Source organism: Lepidochelys olivacea (assembly GCF_965140295.1).
Source record: "Lepidochelys olivacea isolate rLepOli2 genome assembly, chromosome: 6".
Taxonomy (NCBI): domain Eukaryota; kingdom Metazoa; phylum Chordata; order Testudines; family Cheloniidae; genus Lepidochelys; species Lepidochelys olivacea.
The window spans coordinates 8,448,046-8,472,451 of NC_140416.1; the positions used below are offsets into that span (position 1 = coordinate 8,448,046).

Below are 24,406 nucleotides of genomic sequence, written 5' to 3' on the forward strand. Positions count from 1 at the left end.
TGTCTCCATCTGTTAATAGACATTTAAAAGGACCACTAAGATTCCCATTGTTCCCCACCCCCAATATTTTAGCCCCCTCCAATTATCAATTGTCTACACTTTAACTTCTAGTTTGTAGTGATTGCCATCCACATCACTTTCCTCCCAGATCCCAATTTGTTATGTAGAAATTAAAATTCTAATTGTGATCTTCAGTTCTCAATGTGGATGGGCTTTTAACCAGGGTTGTTCTCTGGCTATTGTGACTTTTTGGGCATCTAGTAAATTCTTAACTCCCAATTTTGATTCACATTTTTCTATCTGAATTTTTGTTCACAAAGCCAATAGTCTTCTGCTTTGGGAAGCTGGCTCTTTGGCAGCACCAAGTACATTAGCGGTTGGAACTGTCTGCAGTCCACCGATAGTGAATGTAATCAGGTCACAATCACGCCTGTAGGCCAGTGGTCTCCAAAGTGGGGTTTGCGCACCTCAGGGGGTGAGCAAGACCATGCCTGGGGGTGCACAGCAGGAGCGGTGCCGCCGAAGGAGCGCCACTGCCATGGCAGCTCCGTCTTCGGCAGCCCACCAGCGGCCGCTCGGCTCTCCCTGCTCCGTCTTCGGCAGTTTTTTTTTTTTTTTTTTTTGCACGCTTCGCTAGAGCTGGCCCTGGGGTGGGCGATCAAAAAAGTTTGGAGACCACTGCTGTAGGTAACCACCATCTTTCAGGCCAGTGAGCGAGGCCTGTGTTTGAGCGTGGAGTCTGGACGTGTGCCACCACCTTTTGTGCTCCCTAACATGCAGTCAGACAAGGAGGAACCGTAACTGCTCAGGCCAAACCTCGAGTTCTGCAGTGGTACCTTCCATACTCAGCATGTCACTGCTCTCCAAGGTATTCCAATGCAGCTGCAAAGATAGACCTTGCTTTTAGCTCCCCAACCCTATTGGTGCAATAACAGCTTAACCACTGAAGCAGCTCTAAGTTAAATATTTTACCATGCAAGTTGATAATGGAGCCAGCTAAGAGAGACTGCAGGTCTGGCTCCCTGTCAGCTCACATCAGAGTAGAGGCCAGCACAGTTGCTACAGGGCAGCAAGGTCAGGAGCCCCTGAACTGGATTTAAAATAGTGTTTTCCATAATGCTGGTTTTCCAACAGAGGCCGTCGCAGAAGCCTATTGCATGTTAACAGCACTGTGACTGCAAATGACATTTTTGTAATATATTTGTTTAAACAACCCACTGGGGGCAGTTGCCTACTATTCAGAGACTCGGGGGATTAAGAGCAACTGAGTTGTGCTGTTCAGAACTCCAGTTACTATATTGTTCCTGTGCATGGAAGCGTTCGCCCCATCTAGGGGCAACCTGTGGAAATTGGAGAGCAGAAGGGTTGTGGATGGAGGAAGAGGCATGGTGAGCCAAGAATTGGGACTGGCCTTATTGGGATCCAGGAAGCGGGCGGGCGAATTACAAGGGCCAGCTCACGGTCAAGACTGCTGGCACCAAAGGCCTCAGATCACGGGCACTGCTGCTATTGGCGAGGGGAGCCACCCCAGCCAACTAGATTACAGGGTTTAGGGTGAAACAAGGAGCAGTGTAAGGGGGATGTAGTGGAATGGTCGGCTGCTATGGGAATCTGGGATAAAAAACAACCCATACTACTGGGCTGGGCTGACAAGTGCTTCTTCTGTAGCCAAGAGGGAGTGTTCTTATGAAGTGTCTCACTATGAGCCAGTGGTGCTCAATGTAGTGGCCTACAACCCCAGTAATGGCCACAAGCCAACCTATGCTGGGCTCATATACCCTAGAAAGCAACATGAATTCACCCTCTACAGTAGCAGATACAAGCAAAGGGTAGGCCCAGTGCTTAGGGCACTACCCTAGGACTTAGAGACCCCAGTTCAATTCCCTTATCTGCCACATTCTCCTCATGTGATCTTAGGCAAGTCCCTTAGTCCATTCCTCAGTTCTCTCACCTGTACAATGGGATAAACAGTATTGCCCTACCTCGCAGAGGTGCATGAGGATAAAATACTGTAGCATCTGAGCTTCTCAGTCAAATGTAATTAGGAGTCAGAATACTGGATAAACCCCTTCCATAGTCCTACCAGAGGACCAGCTCCACACTGGTTTGCCTTACTCTGGCACATGGCTCCAGCCTGTTCTGAAGGAGCAACTCCACTTTCCCCAGATTCACACTTTAAAAACTTTATTTATATAAAAAATCATTTTGTTTTAAAAGCATTACAAGAGAGCGCGCAGGAATCAGACGAAGAACAGGTTCCCGGCACCCCAGAACAAGGGGTACAGAAGAGAGCAAAATAGTTAGTTATTGGTTCCCCACTGCAGACGCTAAAGCAGTCTGTGGGGGAAAGGAGGAGTTTTTGGTTCATCTGGAATTAAAAAAGGAATTAGTGTTTTACATACATAAGAGTTAGACCCCAGAAAGACAGCTTGGATTTGTACTTCAGTCTCTTCCAAGGGAAAGAGGCTGGAAGCAACAGAGGTGGGGTTAGAGAGGCACAGAGATCTCCCAGCCCAGACCCTTCCCCCTTGTGTAGTGCATGCACAGTGGGGGGGGGGGGGGGGGGCAAAATGAGAATCCCATTTGAGCATGCAAGACTAGAGCAATCCAGGTCCAGTTTGTGGCCTTAAGGGGAGGCTTCCAGTTGCACTGTATGCAGAAGAGGGGCTAGGAATGTCTTCCATGGGGAGGCAAAGACACCCCCTTCATCAGAGCACCCATGGTTTCCTCTTCCACCTGGCTGAATGGTGTGAGAAGGCCAAGACCACTTGGTGTTCCCACCTAAGTCCATGAAGCTTCCCAGTCACAGGTTGACAATGCTCTCCCTTCCCCACCTCACTCCAATGAGGATTTAGGTAGGACAGAGAAGCCCTTATTTATCCCCACAACCCAAACATTCCAGGAATCCAGCTACCCCTTGTGTCAAGGGGAGGTATCAACACAGTAAGACTAGAGCCCCAAGTGGGGAGGAGAGCAGAAGCTAGTCTATGCCAGAGATCCCCAACCCCTTGAATCCAAAACACACTCCTCCTCTACCAGGCAAGAGAGCCTACGAGTTGGAAGAAACTGTTTCACAGTGGCAAAGAAAGGCACATGTCGAGAGACCGACAGACACTGCTGCATTCACCCAAGGTGTATGGGATGGGGATAGTAGTTACAAGTCAGTTTTTGCTTCCTATCACCATCCCTCCCAATCCATCACCCCCTCCTCCCGGTATACCCTAAGCCATGGCACTCTCAGACTTAAGACAGTTAACGAAACAGTGCACCTCTTAAAAAACTTGACATCTGAGAGCCAGCCCTGCCCTTGCTACATACCAGGATCTTCTCCCTCACATCCCTCGCCACTTTCTTCCAAGCTGGCTCCTCTCTCAAATACCTGCCCCGAACAACCCATCCGGATGAACGCTCACCCAGGCCCCACTAGAGAGTGGGAAGTGAAGTGTTCCAATCCCCACCCTTGCACGTCCATTTACACACCTCTCCTCCCCCATATAAGAGGCGATAGGCCAACTAAACAGAACTCAGCTCAGGACAGACTTTCCCCCAAACAATTATCTGGCATCCAAATGCAATCAATCATGAGACAGGAGTATTGTGATTTCCCCCTCCCCACAATTGCCAGTCCCTACCCCTCCCATCACCACTGCCTGGAATGTTCCCGTATTCCCAGCATCCTTTGTTGCAAAGTGATCACACACAAAAATATATTCTATAGGCTAAGAGGAGGCAGTGGGCTTTAACCCCTGCCTCCACGAGCAGAGCTGATGTCTCTTAAAGGAAAAGCAGACCCAGTACAACAGGGCTCCACTGAGATCCACCTTGCGCCGAGAGTGCAGCAGGAGATTGTGGCGTCAGGGGAAGAGTTCCTTGAAGAGCCTGCCTTAGTCGCTCCAGTGAGATCCATCGGAAGTATTTGGTCTGCAGGAGTTGCTCTTGGAAGGAAAGATAAAAGGCGTCCAAGGATCGAGGGGCAGCCGTCTACAGAAGGGAGTGGAGGGCCCCATCCGGATGTCCCCCACCCCCAGGCAGAATCATTTGGCTGGGTAGTTGGCACAAAGAGTCCAGCAAAAGTAAGGTAAAAATCAGTCCATTCCACCACAAAGAGTTGTATATAACATACTATAAGCCCAAACTGAGCGGAGGCAGGGAGGAGACTAGATCTTCTGCTGTGGAGAGAGAGAAATGAGAACTGGTTAGCACCAGGGGGGAGGAGTTGTCATCAAGCAGGAGCACAATGCACACCAAGCAAAACAAATCAAGGTAGATTATGGTCACAGATCAGCAAGTGATTGGGATCTGGAATAGAGTATGATTTGACTGGCCAAGCACCACCAGATTGCCCAAGAAGGTTATCCTCCAGCTTCCTGGTGTACATGAGCAGGAGACTCAAAAGTCTGGGACATACCATAGGGGGATAAGCCAACAAGTCGTCATCCTCCTCATGCAGGGATTCCTGCCCTTCATCCTCCTGCAGACACATATTGTTAGTGGGGTGTGGGGAAGGACGCAAGACAAAGGAAAGGGAAAAGAGAGGCTGAGCTTGATGGGTTGAGAGGGAAGACGGGGACTGTCCAGGCAGCAGATAGGGCAGAGCAGAAAAGCAGAGTCACCTGACGAAGCCTGGATCCTCTCCTTGGCTCCTTCCAACACAGAGGCCAACAAGTATCCTTCTTCCAGTTTGCCTGTCCTGGTGACCTAGGTCCAGAGCCCTTCCCTCCCCACCTGCCCCAGGTTTCTGGGATTCAGTAGAGCAGAAGTAGCAGGGGACTAAAGAGACTCGAGAGGGGTAGCAGGTCTTACCATCAGTGGTGCTCCCTTCAGTGGCTCCACATCGCCCAGGTCTCCAGACCGGTCTAGGGTTCTGTTGTGGTCTCTCTCGTCCAGCGTGGAGTAGTTGTTGTCTGGATTAGAAGGACACATGGCAAGTGAGACAGACCCCTCCAACCAGCAACTGGGAGCTTAGGCCGCAAGAAGCTGGTAGTGCCAGTCAAGAGTTATTTACAGTGACTTTCCTGACCCTTTACATATTCCCTCCCTCTCCAGTGTTGGCTCTGATCTAAGCAGCAGGACATGTTCTAGGCAGATCCCCACATACTCTAGTCTGCGTGTCTGTGCCGTAAGCCAGCTGCCCATTTCTTACCTGGTCCCATGTTGCTCATCTGGATCTCCTCTCGGGAGGATTTCTTATCTAGAGAAAGAGGATGGGAGTTTCAGACTCCAGACCTCAAGGGTACTCACCCAGCCAGGCAAACTCTCAGACAGCAGATAAGCTGGTTCATTGTTTGGGCTCACTCAGGTAAGCAAGAATTACCTAAACCTGCAGTGAAGTCAGATGGCTCACAAACTCAATGCAAGATGCTGTACGGCCTTTATAAACACCAGCTACATTCTCAGTCTAACCCATGGACTGTTAAGTTTGGAGCATAGACACTGTCAGAGGTGCTGAGCAAACAGCTCCTAGTGAAACCACCAAGAGTGAGGTGTAGAGGCAGCTCTTAGAACATGGAGCCCACTAACTGCACTGGACAACAGTCTGGGTTTTGCAGAAAGAGCAACTGAAGCAATCTGAACGTAGGGGGTCAGTAGGTATGACTGGACTTGTGAGGGCTGCATGGCTGTCTACAGGGAGTGGCGTGACATACCTGCTTTTTGGTTCCTGTCAATGAGGGGCAAGGTGCTGTCATCAAACGAGTTACCTCCCTGGCTCCGAGAGGCATTGTTTAGATTCACCTGAAACAGGAGGGGGGCCTGTAACATCCATGACCCACACATCCCAGTTTCTAGATCACACAGAAATAGGTCCCTTAGCCTGCCACACCAAGATACCCAGGCCTCTACAGCTGGAGCTCAGCAATGGCAGAATCCAGACTGATCCAAGCGTGCTGCCCTCTAGTGTCTGAAGAGAGGTCAAGCCCATTCCAGGGAAGGCTAGGAACCGCTGACACGAGAGGTTCAATATGCAGTGGAAGACACGATTTGGCCTGGTGAATAAGCTTCTTTGCATTTTGACTCTTCTGCAAGGAGTTGTGAGAATAGTGGTCTATCAAGGGGGAAGTTTAGTGACAGGGATTCAAGCCAGAATTCTAAGATCTGTTCCTAGATCTAAGATCTGTTCCTAGAGAAGTAGCCAGATTGTCTGGAGTTCTCAGCACCCAACAGTATCTATTCAAAACAAGCTGAGAATTCTGCACTGAGAATGGGAGCTGCTGGCTTCCGAGTATCTGGCCCCACGTGACTTGCCCAAGGTCACACAGGGGGAGCTGGGAACTGAACCCAGACGTCCAGAGTCCCAGGCCAGCACCTTAGCCACAGGATGGCCTTCCTCCCCAGGATTTCATATAAACACAGCTGGGATTTTAGCCCACCATGAGGCAGCAGGGCTACTGGCCAGCTTGTGTCAGAAGGCTGGCCATTGCTCTTCAGCAACAGGGAAGGAGTCTAAACATGAAGCATTATTAGAAACATGCTAGAAGGTCCAGTGGAGTTCCCCTCCCCAAATACAAACCTTTTCTCTCCTCTGAAAGCCAATGACCCCACACCAACAACCTCCCAGTCACCTCAGGTACCTGGAAGTCAGATTTCTTCCATCCTTCCTTCTCCAGTGGCTTCCGCAGTTCCTTATACCCCCAGATTGTCTGCAAGACTAGGGCAGCAGCTCGGACTTCCCTCTCTGATCTGTTCCTGGAAAGAGCAAGACATGAATGTGAAGATGCAGTACGGGGTAATATCCAGCCCCCTCTGAGTCATGCATGGAAAGACAGAGGGTGGGGAAAAAGGGGGCAGGAAGTCTCAGGCAAGATTCCAGCATACCCTTCCCCTGGGACACACCTACCCAGATTTGTTGATCAGCACCAGCTTCTCGATGCCCTGAGTCTCACGCAATTTTTTTGCAGCCTCCAGGTTGTCCACAATGACCTCATTGATAGTGTTGAGGATCGACACCACTGTGTCCTCAGACAGGTTCTTGGCTGGGGTCTGCTGCCCACCTGGCAGGTTCTTCACTAGGTTGGGGATGGCATGTTTACCTGGAGCAGGTGGGAGAATTAACAACTGGATCAGAAGGCATGAGGAACACTAAGCAGCCAGATGAATTGGGGGAAGCCATGCAGGAGGGAAGATGAGTCAAGAGGATCATCATGGATGGACAGAAGTGTTTGGCCATGCTTAGTTCTGATGCCTTTCCCCCTCCCTCCACAAAGCCTACTGGAGGCATTCTGGAAGATAGCACAGCACCCATGTTAGACATGATTGGGGTCAGACGAATGGAACAGAAGTCAGCAGTTCCCAGAGGAATGAGGGGCATCACAGTACCCTTGAGGTGGCAAGGGCAGCAAGCAAGAACCACGACAGCTCCTGGCTGATGCAGAGAAAAGACATGCCCTCTTGGTTGAGTGGAGTGTAACGGGGCGGGGGAAGCAGCTACAGAGCAGACATTGCCTCCACAGCTCTTACCTATCAGTTCTTTGTTGCGGGAATCCACTGCCAGGTTACGCAAGGCTCCAGATGCTGCTTTCACCACCCGCTCACTGTCATGGGTCAGGAGGTCGGCGACAGCAGAAAGCCCCTTCTCCTGGCGCAGCGCTGAACGGATGTACCGGCCATACTGCAGGAGGATGAGAGCAGGGTGCCATGGGGTTACAAGGGAAGGCAGGTAATGGGTCCTCACTGACAGCATTGTGCCTTCCCCCCACTTCCATCTCTAGGGCTGGCACCCAGCCCCATACATGAATTGGGGGGGTGGGGTGGTTCAGTGGAAGCAAGGAGGGTCCTGCCCAGGACGACTACAGGAATCATCCCACTCCAGCAGGCTGGTATTGAACAGCTAACACTACATGCTACCAAGGTGGGCAATGCCCCCTAACAGCCTAATCAATGCAATACTACAGCAGAACAGAAGTGGGAAGGTTTCCCTGACCCCAGCTAGTGAACAGTTTCTGGCAGGTCTGTGCACCTCAGGCAGTCCATGGTAGTATTTGAACTAGGAAGCTGTGGTCGTTCAGGGAATGAATGAGGTACTCAAATAATGGCTGAATCACCACAGTAGAGAGACTTGGGTAACCTTGTCTGGAAACTAGCAGTACATGAGTCCCTTAGATTAAACAGCACAGGAGAGACCAGGTTCTGCTTTGATGGACTTAAATAGTGCAAATTAACCACGTGTTCAGCCACAACACAGGAACCAGAGCTGTGCTGCAAGTACCACTAAGACAGAAGGTTAAGTGGTCATACATCAGAGCATGAGCCATGGACTTACTGCCCAGGGTCAGGAAGAAACTGCATATGGGACCAGTCATTAACAGTTGTCCATTAAAGTCTCACACCTTCATCTGACAGCTGGCCTGACCACATCAGAGACAGGATACACTGCTGGAGAGACCATTGCCTGACATTTGCAGGAGCATGGGTAGAGGTCTCAACCAACTCAGGAGTCCATTGTGCTAGAAGTGGCAAGGGACAGTTCCCATCCCAGAGAGTTTGAACCAAAAATACAATTCACTATGCAGTTATGGGCAACTCAACCATTGACTAAAGAAGTTGCATTTAATGCAGGGTCAGTCTGAAAAAGGAAAGCAGAGGCTCCCCAAGAAGCTAGGCCCCATAATAAGCATGTTATTCAGACAGCTTGCACAGCACATGCAAGACGCCGCTTCAAAGGCACAGATGACAACTAGTTTAGCTGGACTTCGGCATCTGACTCACAGCTGTGGGACTCAAGACACTAAGCACCCCTTTGTGGGACACAGAAGTAGTTGTGGATGCTCCACTTTAGGTGCAAGTCTGTGCGTCCCTACGCTGCAGATCGGAGATTTTAGGTAGCAGTGCGCGGTTGGGGCATGCGCACACAGCAGCTGTCTCAGTGTCACTGGCGCCTCTTGTAGCACGCGCACAACCCGAGCCCCTCCGTTCCTTCACCACCGCGGAGTCAGATAGCAAAAACTCCAAAGCAGAGGGGAGGAGGGCGGGTAGTGGAGCACCCACAAGGGGACACATCTTGAAGAACCATCGTTACTGCACAAGGTGAGTGACTACTTTGAGTAGTGTCCCTGTGGGTGCTCCACTTTAGCTGTCTGTAGAATACTGCCCCCCTGTGGATGGTAGGGGCTTCGGCGCGTCCGTCTCTCTCTCACACACCATTAAAGGGACATTGTTTAGGAAGGCTATTGATGTAGCCATAGCACATTTCTAGTGGTAGATCGTCTGCTGTTTAGTAATCTCTGTTTCACTCTTTCTGAACAGTCTAGTTCTCCATTTTGAAACCATGTAGGAGCCATGCTTTGAGGTGGAACTTCTCCAGATGGGGATGGAGTGTTTGGCCCTTGTTCTGTGACAGAAGATCCGCCCATAAGGAAAGGGTGTGTGGAGCACACACTGCCAGGTGTAAAAGGTAGGGGAACCAAGTCTGTCTGAGCCAGGTGGGGACAATCAGAATGGTGTGCACTCTGTCAGTCCATATCTTGTGAATCAGTCGTGAGATTAAAGGTATCGGCAGGAACGCATACAGGAGTGATGTGTTCCACAATATAATAAAGGCACCCTTGTCAATTAATATAGAATATACATGTGATGTTGTCCGTTAGTATGCAAATTGATTTGTTCTGTATTATTGGCAGGAAGTGATGACATGCATTGTGTACTGCTCTGAGCTCTAAGAGGTTGATGTGAAGTTGAGTTTCCATCACCAACCACTTGCCCTATATGATGTGGCGGTCCAAATGAGCGCCCCAACCCATCAGGGACGCGTCTGTCGTGATAGTGAGCGATGGAGGGTCCTGTTGAAAGGGGATGCCCATACGAACATTTTCTGGTTTCATCCACCAGTGTAAAGATGTGAGGGCCTTTGGAGGCCATGTGACTCTTTTGCTTAGGCTGTTTGCACTGGGCATATACACAGCGCTCAGCCAGCCCTGAAGACAGCGCTTGTGGAATCTTCTGTACTTTACGATGAAGTTCATGCCCGCCATATGTCCCAGGAGCTGAAGGCAAGTCCTCACAGAGGTTTGTGGATTCATGGTGATAGTCGAAATGAGTGTGTTCATTGTCATGAACCTGTGGTTTGATAGTATTGCCTTGGTTTGTACAGAGTCGAGGTAGGTGCCTATGAACTCCAGGCGTTGTGTCGGGGTTAGAATTGGTTTCTTTGAATTTATCTGAAACCCTAGCTTATGGAACAGCTCTATGGTTATTTGTACCATGTGTGTCGCCTCCTCCCGGGTCATACGTTTCAATAGGCAGTCGTCCAAGTACGGGAAGATCAGCACCCCTCTGGGTTGTAAGTGTGCAGCTATTACCGAGAGAGTTTTTTTTTAAAAAACACTTGAGGGGCAGTGGAGAGGCCAAAGGGTAGGACTCAATATTGGTTGGATCCTACTGTGAACCTCAAGAATTGTCTGTGGGCCGGATGTATGGCGATATGAAAATATGCACCTTGAAGGTTGAGGGCTGAAAACCAGTTCCTCCTCCCCATCTAGTGCTGGTATGATTATGGCTAATGTAACCATTTTGAACTATGGCTGTGGACAAATTTGTTTACCTTCCGGAGATTTAAGATGGGTCTCCATCCACCACTTTTCTTTTTGGTGAGGAAGTAGTTTGAGTAGAAATCCTTCCCTTCGTATTGATTTGGAACTCGTTCCACAGCACCCAGATCCAGGAGGTGGTCCACCTCCTATTGTAGGAGGTGCTCGTGAGAGGGGGTCTTTGAAGAGGGATGGGGAAAGGGGAAGAGTGGGTGGTATGGAGAGGAAGGGGATAGCATAACCAGATCTTATGATTTCCAGTACCCACTGGTCCTTTGTTTTTGCTGCCCAAGTGTGGTAAAATGGGCATAAGCGGTGGCGAAAAATGTGCATAAGTGTCTGATAGTGCTATAATCTGGGGGAGGTCATTCAGACCCTTGACCTAGACTTCAAAATTGAGGCTTGGTTGTGGATGGTTGAGAAGACTAGGCCTGATGTTGCAGGGCTCTACGTCTTTGAGGATGTTGTTTATTCCGATTATGGTCAAAATGCCGCTGTTGTTGGGGGTGGAAAGATGTGTCTTGTTCTTTGATATGGTGTGAAACGACATCATTTGTTAGGCAGGGTGTATGTGCTTACGGTACGTAATGTGGCCTGAGAGTGCTTCATAGTATGTAAGACCTCATCTGTTTTAGACTAAAAGCTTTTCACGGTCAAAAGGAAGGTCTTCACCTTTAGCTGTAGTTCTTTCGGGATTCCCGACACCTGCAACCAGGATGCTCTGTGCATCACCACTGCTGTGGCAGTTGTTCATGCGGCTGTGTCTGCCATATCCATTGAGGCCTGTAGAGCTGTGCGGGCTATTATCTGTCCTTCGGTCATGATGGCCTTGAGCTGGGGATGTTTGTCTTCAGGAAGATCCTCTAAGAATTCCTGCAGTTTGCCATAATTAAAGAAGTCATAATTTGCCAAGAGGGCAGAATAGTTCACCACCCTGAATTGGAGTGGGGCTGAGGAGTATATTTTACAACCAAAGAGGTCTAGTCTATGTTCCTTGTTCTGTGTAGAATGGAACTGGGGTTGCTTGTTGCTTGCTGCTGTGATTGACAGCTTCCACCACTAGGGAGTTGGGCTGTGTCCCATTCTCTGGCTCGGAGATTGCACTGTGTCAAATAGGAGCAATTGCGGTGCTGAGGAGTCAGTTATGTCCCTCTGGTGTAAAAACAGCACCGGTTCTGCTGTGGCCAGTGACACGTTGGTATTGCGGTCAGCTTTCGTGGAGGTAGTTGGTGCTGTTGAAGGTCGATCTGTCAGTGCCTACAAATGAGTCAGTGCTGGTAGCAGCAGCATGGGAGTCAAAGGAGCTTTCGGCACCAGCTTCTGCACCAGGGTAGTCAGTGCTATGGAGGAGACTTGGTGCCTCTATTCCGAGCCGGTGCATCAGACTTGGCAGAGGTCCGCGAGGGGACAGTGCCGGAGGTGCCTGGGGTCTCATAGGAGCTCTCTTTGGATAAGCTCGGCACTGAGGGCAAGGACCTCACTGGGGAACTCCTCTTTAAGTAAGTGTCCTGTTTCAGGAGGTCAAATCTCACTTCCTTGACGTTTTGGAAGGCTGAGTATTGCCCTTGTCAGAAGTTTTGCTGGTCTGTGACTGAGTTGTTGGTGTCTATGATGGAAAAGTCCCTGCAGCCATCTCAGGAATCATTTTAATGCAGAGATCTTTGTCTTGCCATGCCCTCGCTTTTAGACTTGTACAGTGAATACATTTCTGGGGGATACGAGTTTCCCCCGGGCAGCAGACAGAAGATGCGTGGCTGTCAGAGACGGGTACTGCCTTGGGGCAGGAGTCGCATCTCTGAAAACCAGGTGAGCCAGGCATATTGTGTCCTATGCTTTTTCCCTGCAACTGGGTCAGGAAATGTGAAGAAAAATGTAGAAATGGCTAAACAAAAAACTATTTCTACTGCTAATCTAAGAAACTAAAACTAAAGGGAAAGAAAAAGAAAAAGAAAATTCCACCCCTCCCCCCAAATAACTGCCTAAGTCAAGTCTAATCAAACTAAGCTAGAACTATGATGTAAATGATTTTTTTCCTAAAGATTTTTGAAGAGGCAGCACTGCCATTGAGCTCCGTCTGCAGCAGAGGATGATAGAGAAGGAACGGAGGGGGTCAGTTTGCATGCACGCTACAAGAGGCGCCAATGACACCGCGAGACAGCTGCTGCGCACGCCCCGAACGAGCACTGCTACCTAAAATCTCTGATTTCCAGCGCAGGGACGCACCAACACCTAAAGCGGAGCACCCACAGGGACATACTTGAAGAAGAAATAAGAGCTCCTGATTGGTCTTCCCTGCAACATCACCCTCTGTCATTTCTCCTGTCTCTCTCCTCCTACAGCAGGATCTGCTCAGCACTCCTGCATGAGGCTTAACCTCAGAGACAACCCACCACCAGCTTGTGCAACCAATTATATTGCACACTAATACAGAGTCGATGCCCAGGGCACAGATGGCTGAAGATGTTGGGCAGATGTTGGCATTTATACTGAAGGAGTGCCCACGCATGGCTCTGGAGGGAGGGGTATGTGCTAGAATTAGAGTTAGTATCTCTCCACGAGATTACCCGTGTCTTTGACTTCGGGTTGGTCCCAGTAATGAGTCTGGGAGTGGGACATGGCTCCTACAGCAGCTTTGATGTCATGGTAATGCTGGAAATCAGTTACACCAATGCCCAGGGGACCAAGACAGACCACCCCCCTCACAGCGGAAATCTGTTGCAGAAGGGGAAGCTCCAGCAGCAGCGCCCACCCCTGGTCCCCAGCAGCCTGGGGGCAGCCCCCAGAGCCCCTCCCCCCACCCGACAAGCCCCCACATCCCCCACCCATGCCTCGTCCTGGGCAGAAGCTTTGGGGTGCCAAGGGAAACCCCAGTGCTCCCCACCCCCTGCACTGCCCACCCATGCCCTGTCCCAGGAAGAAGCCTTGGGGCAGCAGGGGAAGCCTGATCGCCCTACATACCCCCACACCATCCCTGGCAGAAGCGCAGGGGTTGCAGGGGGAAGCCCCTGCACCTGGACACCCCCTGCAGCCCTGGAGGAGCTCTCTCACCACTGCAGCCCTAGGGCCAAGACACAAGGATAGAGCTTCTTGGGGCTGCAGTCAGGGGTGGATCCTGGGTGGAACAGGGGTTGGCCCCAATAAGGGGCAGAAAGGAGGGCTCACTTGTTCTGGCCCAGGAACCCAGGAAACCTTAATCTGCCTCTGGGTGCCTGGACCCCCTATGCCAGTACTGGATGGGTGATCCCTCCTTTCTGATGTGCCCCAGCCCCACCCAGCTCCAAGGCTTCATTCTCTCCTCATTTTTAAGATCAGGTTCCCAGTCTGTCTCTCCTTGGAAGTGACTCACCGTCCAGCGACCAGCACACAGGTTCTGGATGGCTCCTGCTGAGGCCTCTAGGATGGCAGGGGTCTTGCTCTCCTTCAGCAAGGAGATATATATCCGGACTACTTCTGGTTGGAAGAGGAGCTCATACCCTAGAAAGTGAGACAGGGAGTAACAGGTAGGGCTTATCCGAGAGGTTCATTAAGTAGCAGAGTAAGCAATGGCCTATCCAGTAGGTTAGACAATTGACACAAGGTGCATTTTTGCTTCTCCCCTTCCCAAGTGACTAGAAGTATAAGAACTAGATCAAAACAATTTAGTTTTTAAAACATTGCTCCATAGCACTGGAAACCCGGATAGCACAGCACTGTGGCCAGCACTCCTGCACTAGCCCAGACAGTTACTTCAGTCAATGAAGCAGCAGAGCACTCAGACAGGTGCTAGAATAATTTTTAAAATCTAAGGTGTTACTAAGAAAGGGTAAGGTTTAGCTATTTGATGCGGCATGCCCCTTTGTGCCATTCTTCTTACACCAGGCCAGATTTAGGGGAGGTAATGGTCACAGCAGCCAACCACAGCAGTGTCCAAAAGCTTGATACAGGGAGAAGAGGGAGGACTCAAGCCTCATCGCCAGTAGATACTCTTGGCACCTACAGAACTAGTTCAAGCAACTGTAATGTTTACAGAAGCCTTTCCCGCCAACACATGAGCACAGCAGGAACACTTCAACAGTGTTCACAGCCACAACTGCACAGAACAGGTCTTCAAACCAGATCAGCTGGAAGTGCTGGGGTTGCAGTGACATACAGGTGACATTAGGCAGAGGGGTTGGTCTCCGGTCCTGCGAAGTGCTTTACTGAAAAAGACTAGTCTACATACTGATTAGGGTGCAAAGTCTCATGAGCACCTGTTCCTTTGTTTGGACTAGGGCCGGTAAAGTTTCATTTGAAATTTTCATTTTTAAAACCCATGTTTCTGCAAGAGTTTTCTAAATTTTCTCATTTTGTCAAAAATTGAGTTTTTAGGTTTATTTCTTCTCCACGCCTCATTTTCCAGTGGAGAAACAGAGAGAGAGAGAGAGACAAAAATTCACAGATGTTTGAAGAGAGCCCTTTGAATTTCAAACCCTGTACCTTTCCCAACCAGTTCTAGTTCTGAATGCCTGCAGCTCCTGGAGTTTAACACTCACTCTTTGTTTTACCAAAAGGTGTAATGTGCACAGTCTCGTCCTGGTTTCAAAAGAATCCAGGACATTTGCCAATACCACTGCTGCACTTGTTCTGCACAGCAGGAAAGTTAAAGTCAACAGTAGCTACTAGACACTTGCCATGACAATGGTATACCTGTTATTGCCCTTACCTTGGTCATGTGTAGCTCCAGTCACCCATGGTGCTTATCTGCTCTCCCCCACACACACCCCAAATCACTGTAGTATCTGAGTACCTCATAATCTTTAATGTATTTATACTCGACACCCCTTGGGAGGCAGGGTAGTGTTGTTATCCCTGTACAGATTGGGGACTGAGGCTAAGTTATTTTCCCAAGGTCACAGTATGGCATAGCAAGAAATTGACCCCAAGTCCTAGGCTAGTGCCCTGACCACTGCACCATCCTCCTCCTTATAAGCCAAGCAGGAGTGGCTCTTCCCAAAACTCCTGTGTGTCATGGATTTATTACACTAGGCAGCATTTATTTTCATGTAATTTAGTTGTCTGTATCTCCACCCCTTCTAAAACCGGTCTTTGTTTAACTGGCTTCTATTTAATGGAGTTTGAGATAGTATCACCAGGAGCTGGGGGAGGAGAAGGGTAGAGCAAATGCACTGGGGAGTATACCTTTTGCAGGGCTTGTTCTTTTGGGAAAGTCCACTGTATCGGCACCAGGCTCTTCTAGAGGCTTTTTGCCTTCAGAAGGAATGAAAGTAGTGAGTACAAGGTATTAGCATAGCTTATTCCACCACCTCCCAGCCATATCCCTTATTTCTCTCACTAATTGGAGCAAGTGTATCAGAATAAATCTTCAGGTGCTGTTGGGATAGCGTGGGCATCTCCTACAGAGAGCATTCCTTAGCCAGCGTTGTGAACATCCACCCCACATGCACTCACTGGGAAGTGGACAGAGGAGAGAACCCAAACTAACATGAGGGAAAAAGACAAGAGAGTACTCACCTCTGGTGAACCACTCGTCTATTGAAGCGGAGAGGAGGACAGGAGAGAGAGGAAACAGGAGAGGATAGGTACCAACAGGATCACAGGGTGGTTTGGCAGGAAAGCAAGAAGGGAGAGGGGAAAAAAGGAGATGGGAAAGGCCTGAAGTTAGTGGAGATCCTTCTGTCATTTCCCTGACAACACAGCACATCAACCCACCACAGGGCCCTGAACACCAAGGGCTAGAGATGCAGGCAGGGGCAGTCTCACTGTTGTTACAAGAGGTCTTGGGGAAAACAGTGATTTAGCCTTTTTGCTAGAGATTGTTAGCGCATGATGGTAAGAAGCCTCATTTTCCTCCCCACTAAGACAGGCATTACCTTTGCCTTTCTTGGCACCAAAGCAGCTGGCAGCGTGGGGCCCAGCATTGTTGACGGGGTTAAGGGGCGTCTCCTGGTAGCGCTCAGCGTGCGGGATCTCACGATGGACTTGGTATGATAGGTTCCGCAGCAGGCAGACACAATTCTCCACCAGCTGAAGGGGGGGGGGAGAGGGAGGGCGGGAGTGTCATTCACAATGAGACACAGCTGGCTTACCGGTCACCTGATACTTCACAGTCATAAGGGATAGTGTGAAGGTTCAGAGGTCACAGGGAGGAAGGGGCAACTGTTACTTGGCTTAGGGCAGTAGCTCTCCAGCACTTCCATGCTTCAGGCTACTGCTTAAGATGATAATTCCATCATTACCTCTCCTTCCCAGCCTCAGATCCCCCAGCCTGGTGCTTGATCCTCAGATCATGCTCTGCTCTGTGGGCACCAAGGCTTGGTCACCTGCTGGTGATCAACCCATGGACCAACGTTTGGATACCATTAATTCAGAGCAGCCTCTACTTCCAAGCACAGAAAGATCACCCAGGCTGCAAACCATTCTGAAAAACTCAGTCCTGTCCCGTCCCCACCTTTAAAACGTCAGGTGGGTCCAGAATCTCTTCCCCTCCTGGCCCTAGAAGGGAACTGATGCTGAAAAGGAGGAAGGAGAGTCACAGGAAGGAAAGGCAGTGACTGAAGAGAGGTCAGTACTACATCTCTTCCTACAGGCACTGTCGGAATCAAAAGCAGAGCCAGATGCCAAAACAGTCACTGGTTTGGCCCCCGCAACATGCTCCCATCTACTGGGGATGGAAAGTGTTGCTCCATTACCTTGCTGTTGCAGTCTTTCTGGCCAATCTCTGACTGGACAACGTATATCAAGGCATCCACCAACCCATCGCACTCACGCAGTTTCCGACGAGCCTCGCTGCGCTCAGAGCTCACATTTCTAGAGGGGAATAGAGATTGGAGGGTGAGACGGCCGTAGTGGCAGCACCTCGGAACATATGAAGGACTAGATTGCTCTCATGTTCCTGCTCCCCACCAAGCTGAACGACCCAAGTCTCTCCCTGACCTAGAGAAGGACTGAGCTAGACAAGCCATAAAAGGCACGCCAGGGACTGATCATGCATTGGAGAGGCAATTAATATCTTCCCATCACCAGCACTACCACTGCCATGCAGTGCCTCTAGTCATCCAGATACCAAGTCTAGAAATCTCCCCTTCCCCAAAGAGCTATGATGAAGAAAAAGCCACCAGCCTCCCGAAGGTGGGAGGGGAATTCCAGTTACAGCACAAGCTCAGCCTGAGGTGCCACAGGCTCAGATGCCACCCTCCTGTCACCTCTCCAGCATATACCTAAGGCAGCCAGCGGTGTTGGTGAGCACCGACCCCCACTCTATGTGGCGTGGCTTGGAGTCCTCGTTGGGCTCTCTTTCCCAGCCGGAGCGTGGGATGATGACCTCGTCAGTGAGGGCATGCAGCGCGTGGTCCACAATGGCCATCTTTATAGAGTCATGAGAGGAGAGATTCCACAATGTCCCTGAGACAGAGCACATGCAGCCAGTGAGACCAAGGCACTACACAGGTCCCCCTCCCCAGCAACCACTCCCAGACCACCCATTACCTGTGATGACCTCAGTGAGGTCCATGTCACGGGCCTTGCGCAGCAGCCGCACCAGGGCAGGGACACCATCACAGTTCTTGATGGCAATCTTGTTGTCCTGGTCTCGGCCAAAGGAGATATTCTTGAGGGCCCCACAAGCCCCATAGTGTACCTCCTTCTTGGGGTGGTCCAGCAGCCCCACCAGCACTGGGATGCCCTTCAGCTTTCGCACCTCCGTCTTCACCTTGTCATTGCGGTAGCACAGGTGCTGCAGGTAAGCGGCCGCGTTGGATTTAACCGCGTCCAGACGGAAGTTCAGCATGGCAATCACCTCAGGCAGCTCTGGCTGGCGCCAATTGGCTGGTAGGGTCCCTCCCTTCCGCAGGCTGTCCAGGCTTGCCAGGCTGCCCCGCTCATGCTGGGCCAGTGGGGCCCAGTAGTACTGATCAGGGACCACCTCATCCACCAGCATATCCTCATAACTCCTGCAGAGGAGAGAGGAATGGAGTTAGAAAGGGAAACAGAGCTTGAGCTCCATGAAGGGGAGTGGACTTCAGTCTCCATCCCCTAGCGCTGGGAAACAGCAGAACCAGAGAGGCTAACAGAAGTTCCATTGTGAGACTGGGACTCTGAGAACACTAGAAACCACGCGCCTCTGCACAGGTAGTATCAGCATCCCTTCATACAGGCCCCCAGGACTAGAGAGCTCTTTCCCTCTACAGAAGGGTAATTCTGTCTTTATGGTTCTTGGAGACTATTCATTGTAGAAGCCATTGGCAATTGCGGTGAAGGGGGCCAGATGTGGGTTTCTGTCTGATTGGAGCTGGACTGTGGCCAGCCAGGTCTACACCCTCTTCCCCTCAGCCCTTCAACCTAAGCCATGTAATGGTTAGCAGCTTCCTTTGCCTGGACAGATAAATGTACAATAGCAGGACCATGCCCAGGGCAATGGCAGCTACTCTTTCCTGTCTGCCCTTTGGGGCAGCATCTTACTAGGCTTAGAGCACCTGACAACAGTAAGTCAGGGCACCTGGGTGTTACATCAGCATGTCGTGATTATCCCCAGAGACCCTAAAACCACAGAAGCAGCAGCTCTACTTTCTTAAGACAGAACGGTCTGTGAAACAGTTCCACCTTCTGGCCGCTAGAGGGCAAGCTGATGCCACCAGTGTAAATCCAGATAAGTCAGAGACGGAAACAACCTATTAGGTCATCAAGCCTGCTCTCCCCACCCTAGCGAAGGATCATTCCTATTTAGTGTTCTCCAGAGCCTCTGCCAGGCTGGTTCCAAATGTTTCATGCAAAGAGGACGATTACAGAGTCATTAAGTGGGTACAGCCTCCTGTTAGGTAGCTGGATCAGATTTCAAGAATACCCAATTCCTATGGGATACAATAAAATGTCAATACTGCTGCTGCTGCATCAAGACAGTCAATTCCTCCCTTTGCCAGGAGTCGTCATGTAATGACGTTGAAGATACCAAAACACACACAGTTTAAGTGCAAAATTGCTTTTCACAAAATGCTTTGAGAAGCCAAATATGGACAGAGTTGTTTTCACATAACTAATTTTGAAGTCAAATATCAGAGGGGTTCGCCCTGGCGGAGGGGGTGGGGATGGGGGGGGAGAGAAGAAAGAAAAGGTTTCAGAGTAGCAGCCGTGATAGTCTGTATCTGCAAAAAAGAAAAGGAAGACTTGTGGCACCTTAGAGACTAACGCATTTATTTGAGCATAAGCTTTCGTGAGCTACATACAGCTCACTTCATCAGATGTAAGTGAGTTGTAGCTCACAAAAGCTTATGCTCAAATAAATGCGTTAGTCTCTAAGGTGCCACAAGTCTTCCTTTTCTTTTTTGCAGATACAGACTAACGCATTTATTTGAGCATAAGCTTTTGTGAGCTACAACTCACTTACATCTGATGAAGTGAGCTGTATGTAGCTCACGAAAGCTTATGCTCAAATAAAATTGTTAGCCTCTAACGTGCCACAAGTACTCCTTTTCTTTTTGGAGAGAGAGCGAGAGAGAGAGACACACACTTAAAAAGCAAAACAAAACAAAAAAAATTCTCCCTGAACAGAATGTGGTGCTGATCCTGGCCTAGGGGCTAATGCAATACAAACAAAATTACTGTCTTCCTACATGGAGACTAGCAAGGGAAAAGCCTATACGAATGTCAGCTTGTGGTTACAGCACTGGAGTGTGACTCTGGAGATTTCACGTCAGTTCCCAGTCCTGACACAGACACTGTCACCCTGGCCAAGTCTCTACATCTTGGCTACCCCTCTTCTGCAGAGTGGAGAAACAATACTTCTCCCTCATACTTTGACTGGTCTATTCAGGGCTGTATGCTCTTTGAGGCAGGGGCTATCTCCATTGTACATGTGGTGCCTAGCACAATGGGGCCCTAGGTAACCAGGAGCAATACTGACTAAGTCTAATGTCACTTTTTGCTGGACGCAGACAGAGTAAAAAATAGCACACATGCTGACGAGTCCGTTCTGTTAACCTTCTCAACTGCGTTAGGTTTGTTTTAGGACTGTCAATCGCAGTTAACTCACGTGATTAACTGAAAAAAAATTAATCTGGATTAATCAACTGCAATTAACAGTGCAATTAAAACTGAAATTAAAAATTTTGGCAGTTTTTCTACATTTTTATATATTGTATTCTGTGTTATAATTGAAATCAAAGTGTTTATTTATTATAACTATTTGCACTGTAAAAATAGTATTTTTCAATTCACCTCATACAAGAACTGTAGTATAATTTGTTGTGAAAGTGTGACTTACAAATGGAGATTTGTTACATAACCGCACTCAAAAAACAATGTAAAAACTTCAGAGCCTACAAGTCCACACAGTCCTACTTCTTGTTCAGCCAATCGCTAAAACAAAACAAGTTTGTTTACATTTACAGGAGATAATGCTGTCCTCTTCTTATTTACATCACCAGAAAGTGATAACAGGTATTTCTATGGCACTGTTGCCGGTGTCACAAGATATTTACATGCCAGATGTGCTAAACATTCGTATGCCCCTTCATGCTTCAGCCACCATTCTGGAGGACATGCTTCCATGCTGATGGCGCTCATTTTAAAAAAAAAAAATGAAAAAAAGCGTTAATTAAATTTGTGACTGAACTCCTTGGGGGAGAACTGTATGTCCCCTGCTGTTTTACCCACATTGTGCTATATATTTCATGTTATACAAGATTTCACAAAACACAAAGAAGGTACCAATGTGAGACTTCTAAAGATAACTACAGCACATGACCCAAAATTTAAGAATCTGACATGCCTTCCAAAATCGGAGAGGGATAAGGTGTGGAGCATGCTTTCAGAAGTCTTAAAAGAGCAACACTCCAATGCGGAAACTACAGAACCCAAACCACCAAAAAAGAAAATCAACTTTCTGCTAGTGGCATCTGACTCATATTATGAAAATGAACATGCATCAGTCCACATGCCTTTAGATAGCTATCGAGCAGAACCCATCATCAGAATGGATGCATGGCCCCTGGAATGGTGGTTGAAGCGACATATGAATCTTTAGCACATCTGGCACGTAAATATCTTGCGACACCGGCAACAACAGTGCCATAAGAACACCTATTCTCACTTTCAACAAGAAGCAGGCAGCATTATCTCCTGCAAATGTAAACAAACTTGTTTGTCTGAGCGATTGGCTGAACAAGTAGGAGGACTGAGTGGACTTGCCCGGCTCTAAAATTTTACACTGTTTTATTTTATAACACAGTTTTGTCTTGTTTTTTCCACACACAATTCTACATTTGTAAGTTCAATTTTCATGATAAAGAAAATCTAATACAAGTACTATAGTGCCACTGAAAATTTTTACAGTGCAAATACTTGTAATCAAAAATATAAAGTGAGCACTGTACATATTGTATTCTGTGTTGTAATTGAAATCAATATATTTGAAAAAGTAGAAAACACGCAAAAATATTTAAATAAATGGTATTCTATTCTGTTTAATCGCACGACAGCCCTGGTTTGTTTCAATCCCTACAATGATGAAATTAAATCTATCATCCCAGGCACAAAAATATCCTCCTACTTGCCTGCCCTTATTAGGAGAACAGAAAAGGTATTTGTCAAAAAAAAAAAAAAAAAAAAAAGATTTGCCCTTTTGTACTTTGAATTGCAGATCTAAGCAGCCTAATTTAAAAGTAAAGCCAGTCTTAAGAAAGAGGCATTGCAGTAAGAGGCTGCTTAAAAAGCCTTGCATGTGCAAAACTCATACAATGCAGTGTTCACACAGGTGTTGACCAGGCCTGGAACATGCCAGCAGAGTTATATCAGTGTAAGCACTAGTACAGATATACCTATACTGACAAGAACTTTTATGCCAATATACTTTGTCAGAGAACTAGTGTAAATTATGCCAGTAGATTATTCCAGTAGTGTAAATTATGCCAACCACTTTATGCCAGGCTGTACAAGCTGCATCTACACTAGGAGGGCTTGCTAGTATAGCTACGCCTGCAAAAACTTTTCTAGTATGGACAAGACCCCAGCTAGGTCCTGTACCTTGGATCAGCTTTGCCTACAGGAGTTTTTGACTGATCGTACAGTTGTCTCTTTGCATCGGATCAAGCGTAGGACATGCCCACTCTTACATTACAACCATGGATTATCTGAAGGGTTTCTGATTCCACTCACTGGTGAGCATGCTGGATATGTATTAGACAAAAGGAGTAACGGTCTGATCAGTGGTACAGCTTCAGGTCAGACCAGTTACTCCTGTTGGGGTGGCAATTCTGTTTGAGTCACCCTCGGAAGCCATTTTGATTGGCAAGTTCTGGGGCAATGGAGATTTTGCTGCTTCGCCACCATCAGTGGTTACCCTGCAATCCAGTGCCCCACAGCCATGTGACAGGGTGTACAGACTGACTGCCATGTCACCCTCTGCAGTCTGTGACAAAAGGCTGAAGCTCTAGCTCCACAAGACCTGATCTCAGTAACACGCCACACTGAAGACAGTTGGTTCCTATGCCATGGCTGTGGTCAAGACGGAGTACTCCTTAACTGTTACATCTAACTCCAGTTCAGCTCAGTATTAAGCATCCACACTAAGCTGGGCTGCATCAGGACACTGGCAGTTCTGAATGCCTCTTGCTACAGTGAAAGGTCAACTTGTTTCTATTGACTCAGGACAGTCCAAGTGTTTCCATGGGAAAGCGAAGGACAAAAGAATTCATCTACAGTGCTTTGATCTCATTCAGTTTCATGTCCTGAGGTTTTGTGCATGCTTAACAAGTTGCAACTAGACATGCAAGATGGACCCGTGTCCGTCATGGCTGATTATAGCCAGTAGAGACACTAGGCACACCGGGGGTGGGAGAAAGATGGATTGTTAATTACTTCCTTCAGGACGGCAATTTGCCAAGCACGCTTCAAAGTAAGTAATGTTTAGGACCTTGCTCAAAAAAACATCTTGGGGTTGTTAATCTTGCCAGGTACCATCCCCAAAACCAGGAGATTCAAGACAAAAAGGTAATTGAGATAGTGGTGATGAGCCAACTCCAACAACGCTTGGATTCCATGGATTTCTGTGATCTTTATCAGCCAGTCTGCGGATAAAAAACAGAGCCTGTTCCACAGCTGGGGAGCTGGAGGACAAGGGCATGACAGCCACACAGATTCTGCAGTTTGTGACACCAGTGATGACAGAGTACTGCTAGCTGCCAGGTGCAAGGATGCTGACGTGGCGTGACCCTTCAGTGAGTTCAGTTCTTCCCAGATGAGAGCCCATGGGGCTATGCTAGGACACTGCTTCTTCTCCCCAGATCAGGCCCCACAGAGTTCATCTAGTGCCCCTTCCTGTTTGGTGTCTGCATAAAGCCACCAGGGAGCTTGAGAGCCCTTTGCAAGTGCTGCAGCAACCCCAGAACACTTGTCTGTATCATTCCTTTCACTGAGTATGGATCTTACAGCCTTCCACTCCTCCCAGACTGACAGAGTGGGGGACCTGGATGGAAGAGGGGCTGTTGCTCAGCCTAGATAAGAAGGCATCAAGATGCCAGAGTCCAGAATGGCTGCAGAGCAGGTTACTCAGAAAAGATTTCTCATCCCTAGTCCAGACTCAGGACTCGCAAATTTGATCTCTCTATGGCGCTGAGTGGCAGGGCTTCTAGCCTTTGGAATCTGTTCCCCTTGGCAGCCCAGAGCCAGAACTAAGTGACCTTCAGGACTCAGAGAGATGCGAGTGGGGTTAGCTGGATGCTGAACCAGGCCTTTATAGTTTCATTCTCTACAATCAAAGACTAGCTCTACAGCAACATGCATGCTAGGAATTTTACTGAGCATTCAGCTTCGGGGCTCAGACCCCCTCAGACACAGCAGCACCAAGGCAGTGAGTAAACCTAGAGCTTCTCAGCTAAAAGGAGCCAAGTCCCTTGCACAAAGCCAAAGTCTTTCCA

At 48.7% G+C, this 24,406-nt stretch overlaps 1 protein-coding gene across 5 annotated transcripts in view; it reads right to left on the reverse strand.

Moving 5' to 3' along the window:
• Nucleotides 1–2,167: 2,167 nt before the first annotated feature.
• CTNND1 (catenin delta 1) overlaps nt 2,168–24,406 on the reverse strand; it is a 59,062-nt gene continuing 36,823 nt past the window's right edge. For 2 of the 5 annotated variants that reach the window (XM_084631571.1, XM_084631567.1), the window contains 14 exons: nt 17,985–18,448; nt 17,717–17,900; nt 17,189–17,306; nt 16,370–16,523; nt 15,678–15,746; nt 13,867–13,994; nt 7,456–7,606; nt 6,836–7,028; nt 6,570–6,684; nt 5,646–5,733; nt 5,144–5,191; nt 4,804–4,904; nt 4,409–4,471; nt 2,168–4,169 (listed from right to left, as the gene is read on the reverse strand). In XM_084631571.1, coding sequence (XP_084487697.1) covers nt 4,158–4,169; nt 4,409–4,471; nt 4,804–4,904; nt 5,144–5,191; nt 5,646–5,733; nt 6,570–6,684; nt 6,836–7,028; nt 7,456–7,606; nt 13,867–13,994; nt 15,678–15,746; nt 16,370–16,523; nt 17,189–17,306; nt 17,717–17,900; nt 17,985–18,448 — 1,888 coding nt within the window. In that variant the 3' untranslated portion in view covers nt 2,168–4,157. The remainder of the gene's footprint in view (nt 4,170–4,408; nt 4,472–4,803; nt 4,905–5,143; nt 5,192–5,645; nt 5,734–6,569; nt 6,685–6,835; nt 7,029–7,455; nt 7,607–13,866; nt 13,995–15,677; nt 15,747–16,369; nt 16,524–17,188; nt 17,307–17,716; nt 17,901–17,984; nt 18,449–24,406) is intronic. The other 3 variants (XM_084631568.1, XM_084631570.1, XM_084631569.1) reach the window with 3 other exon arrangements.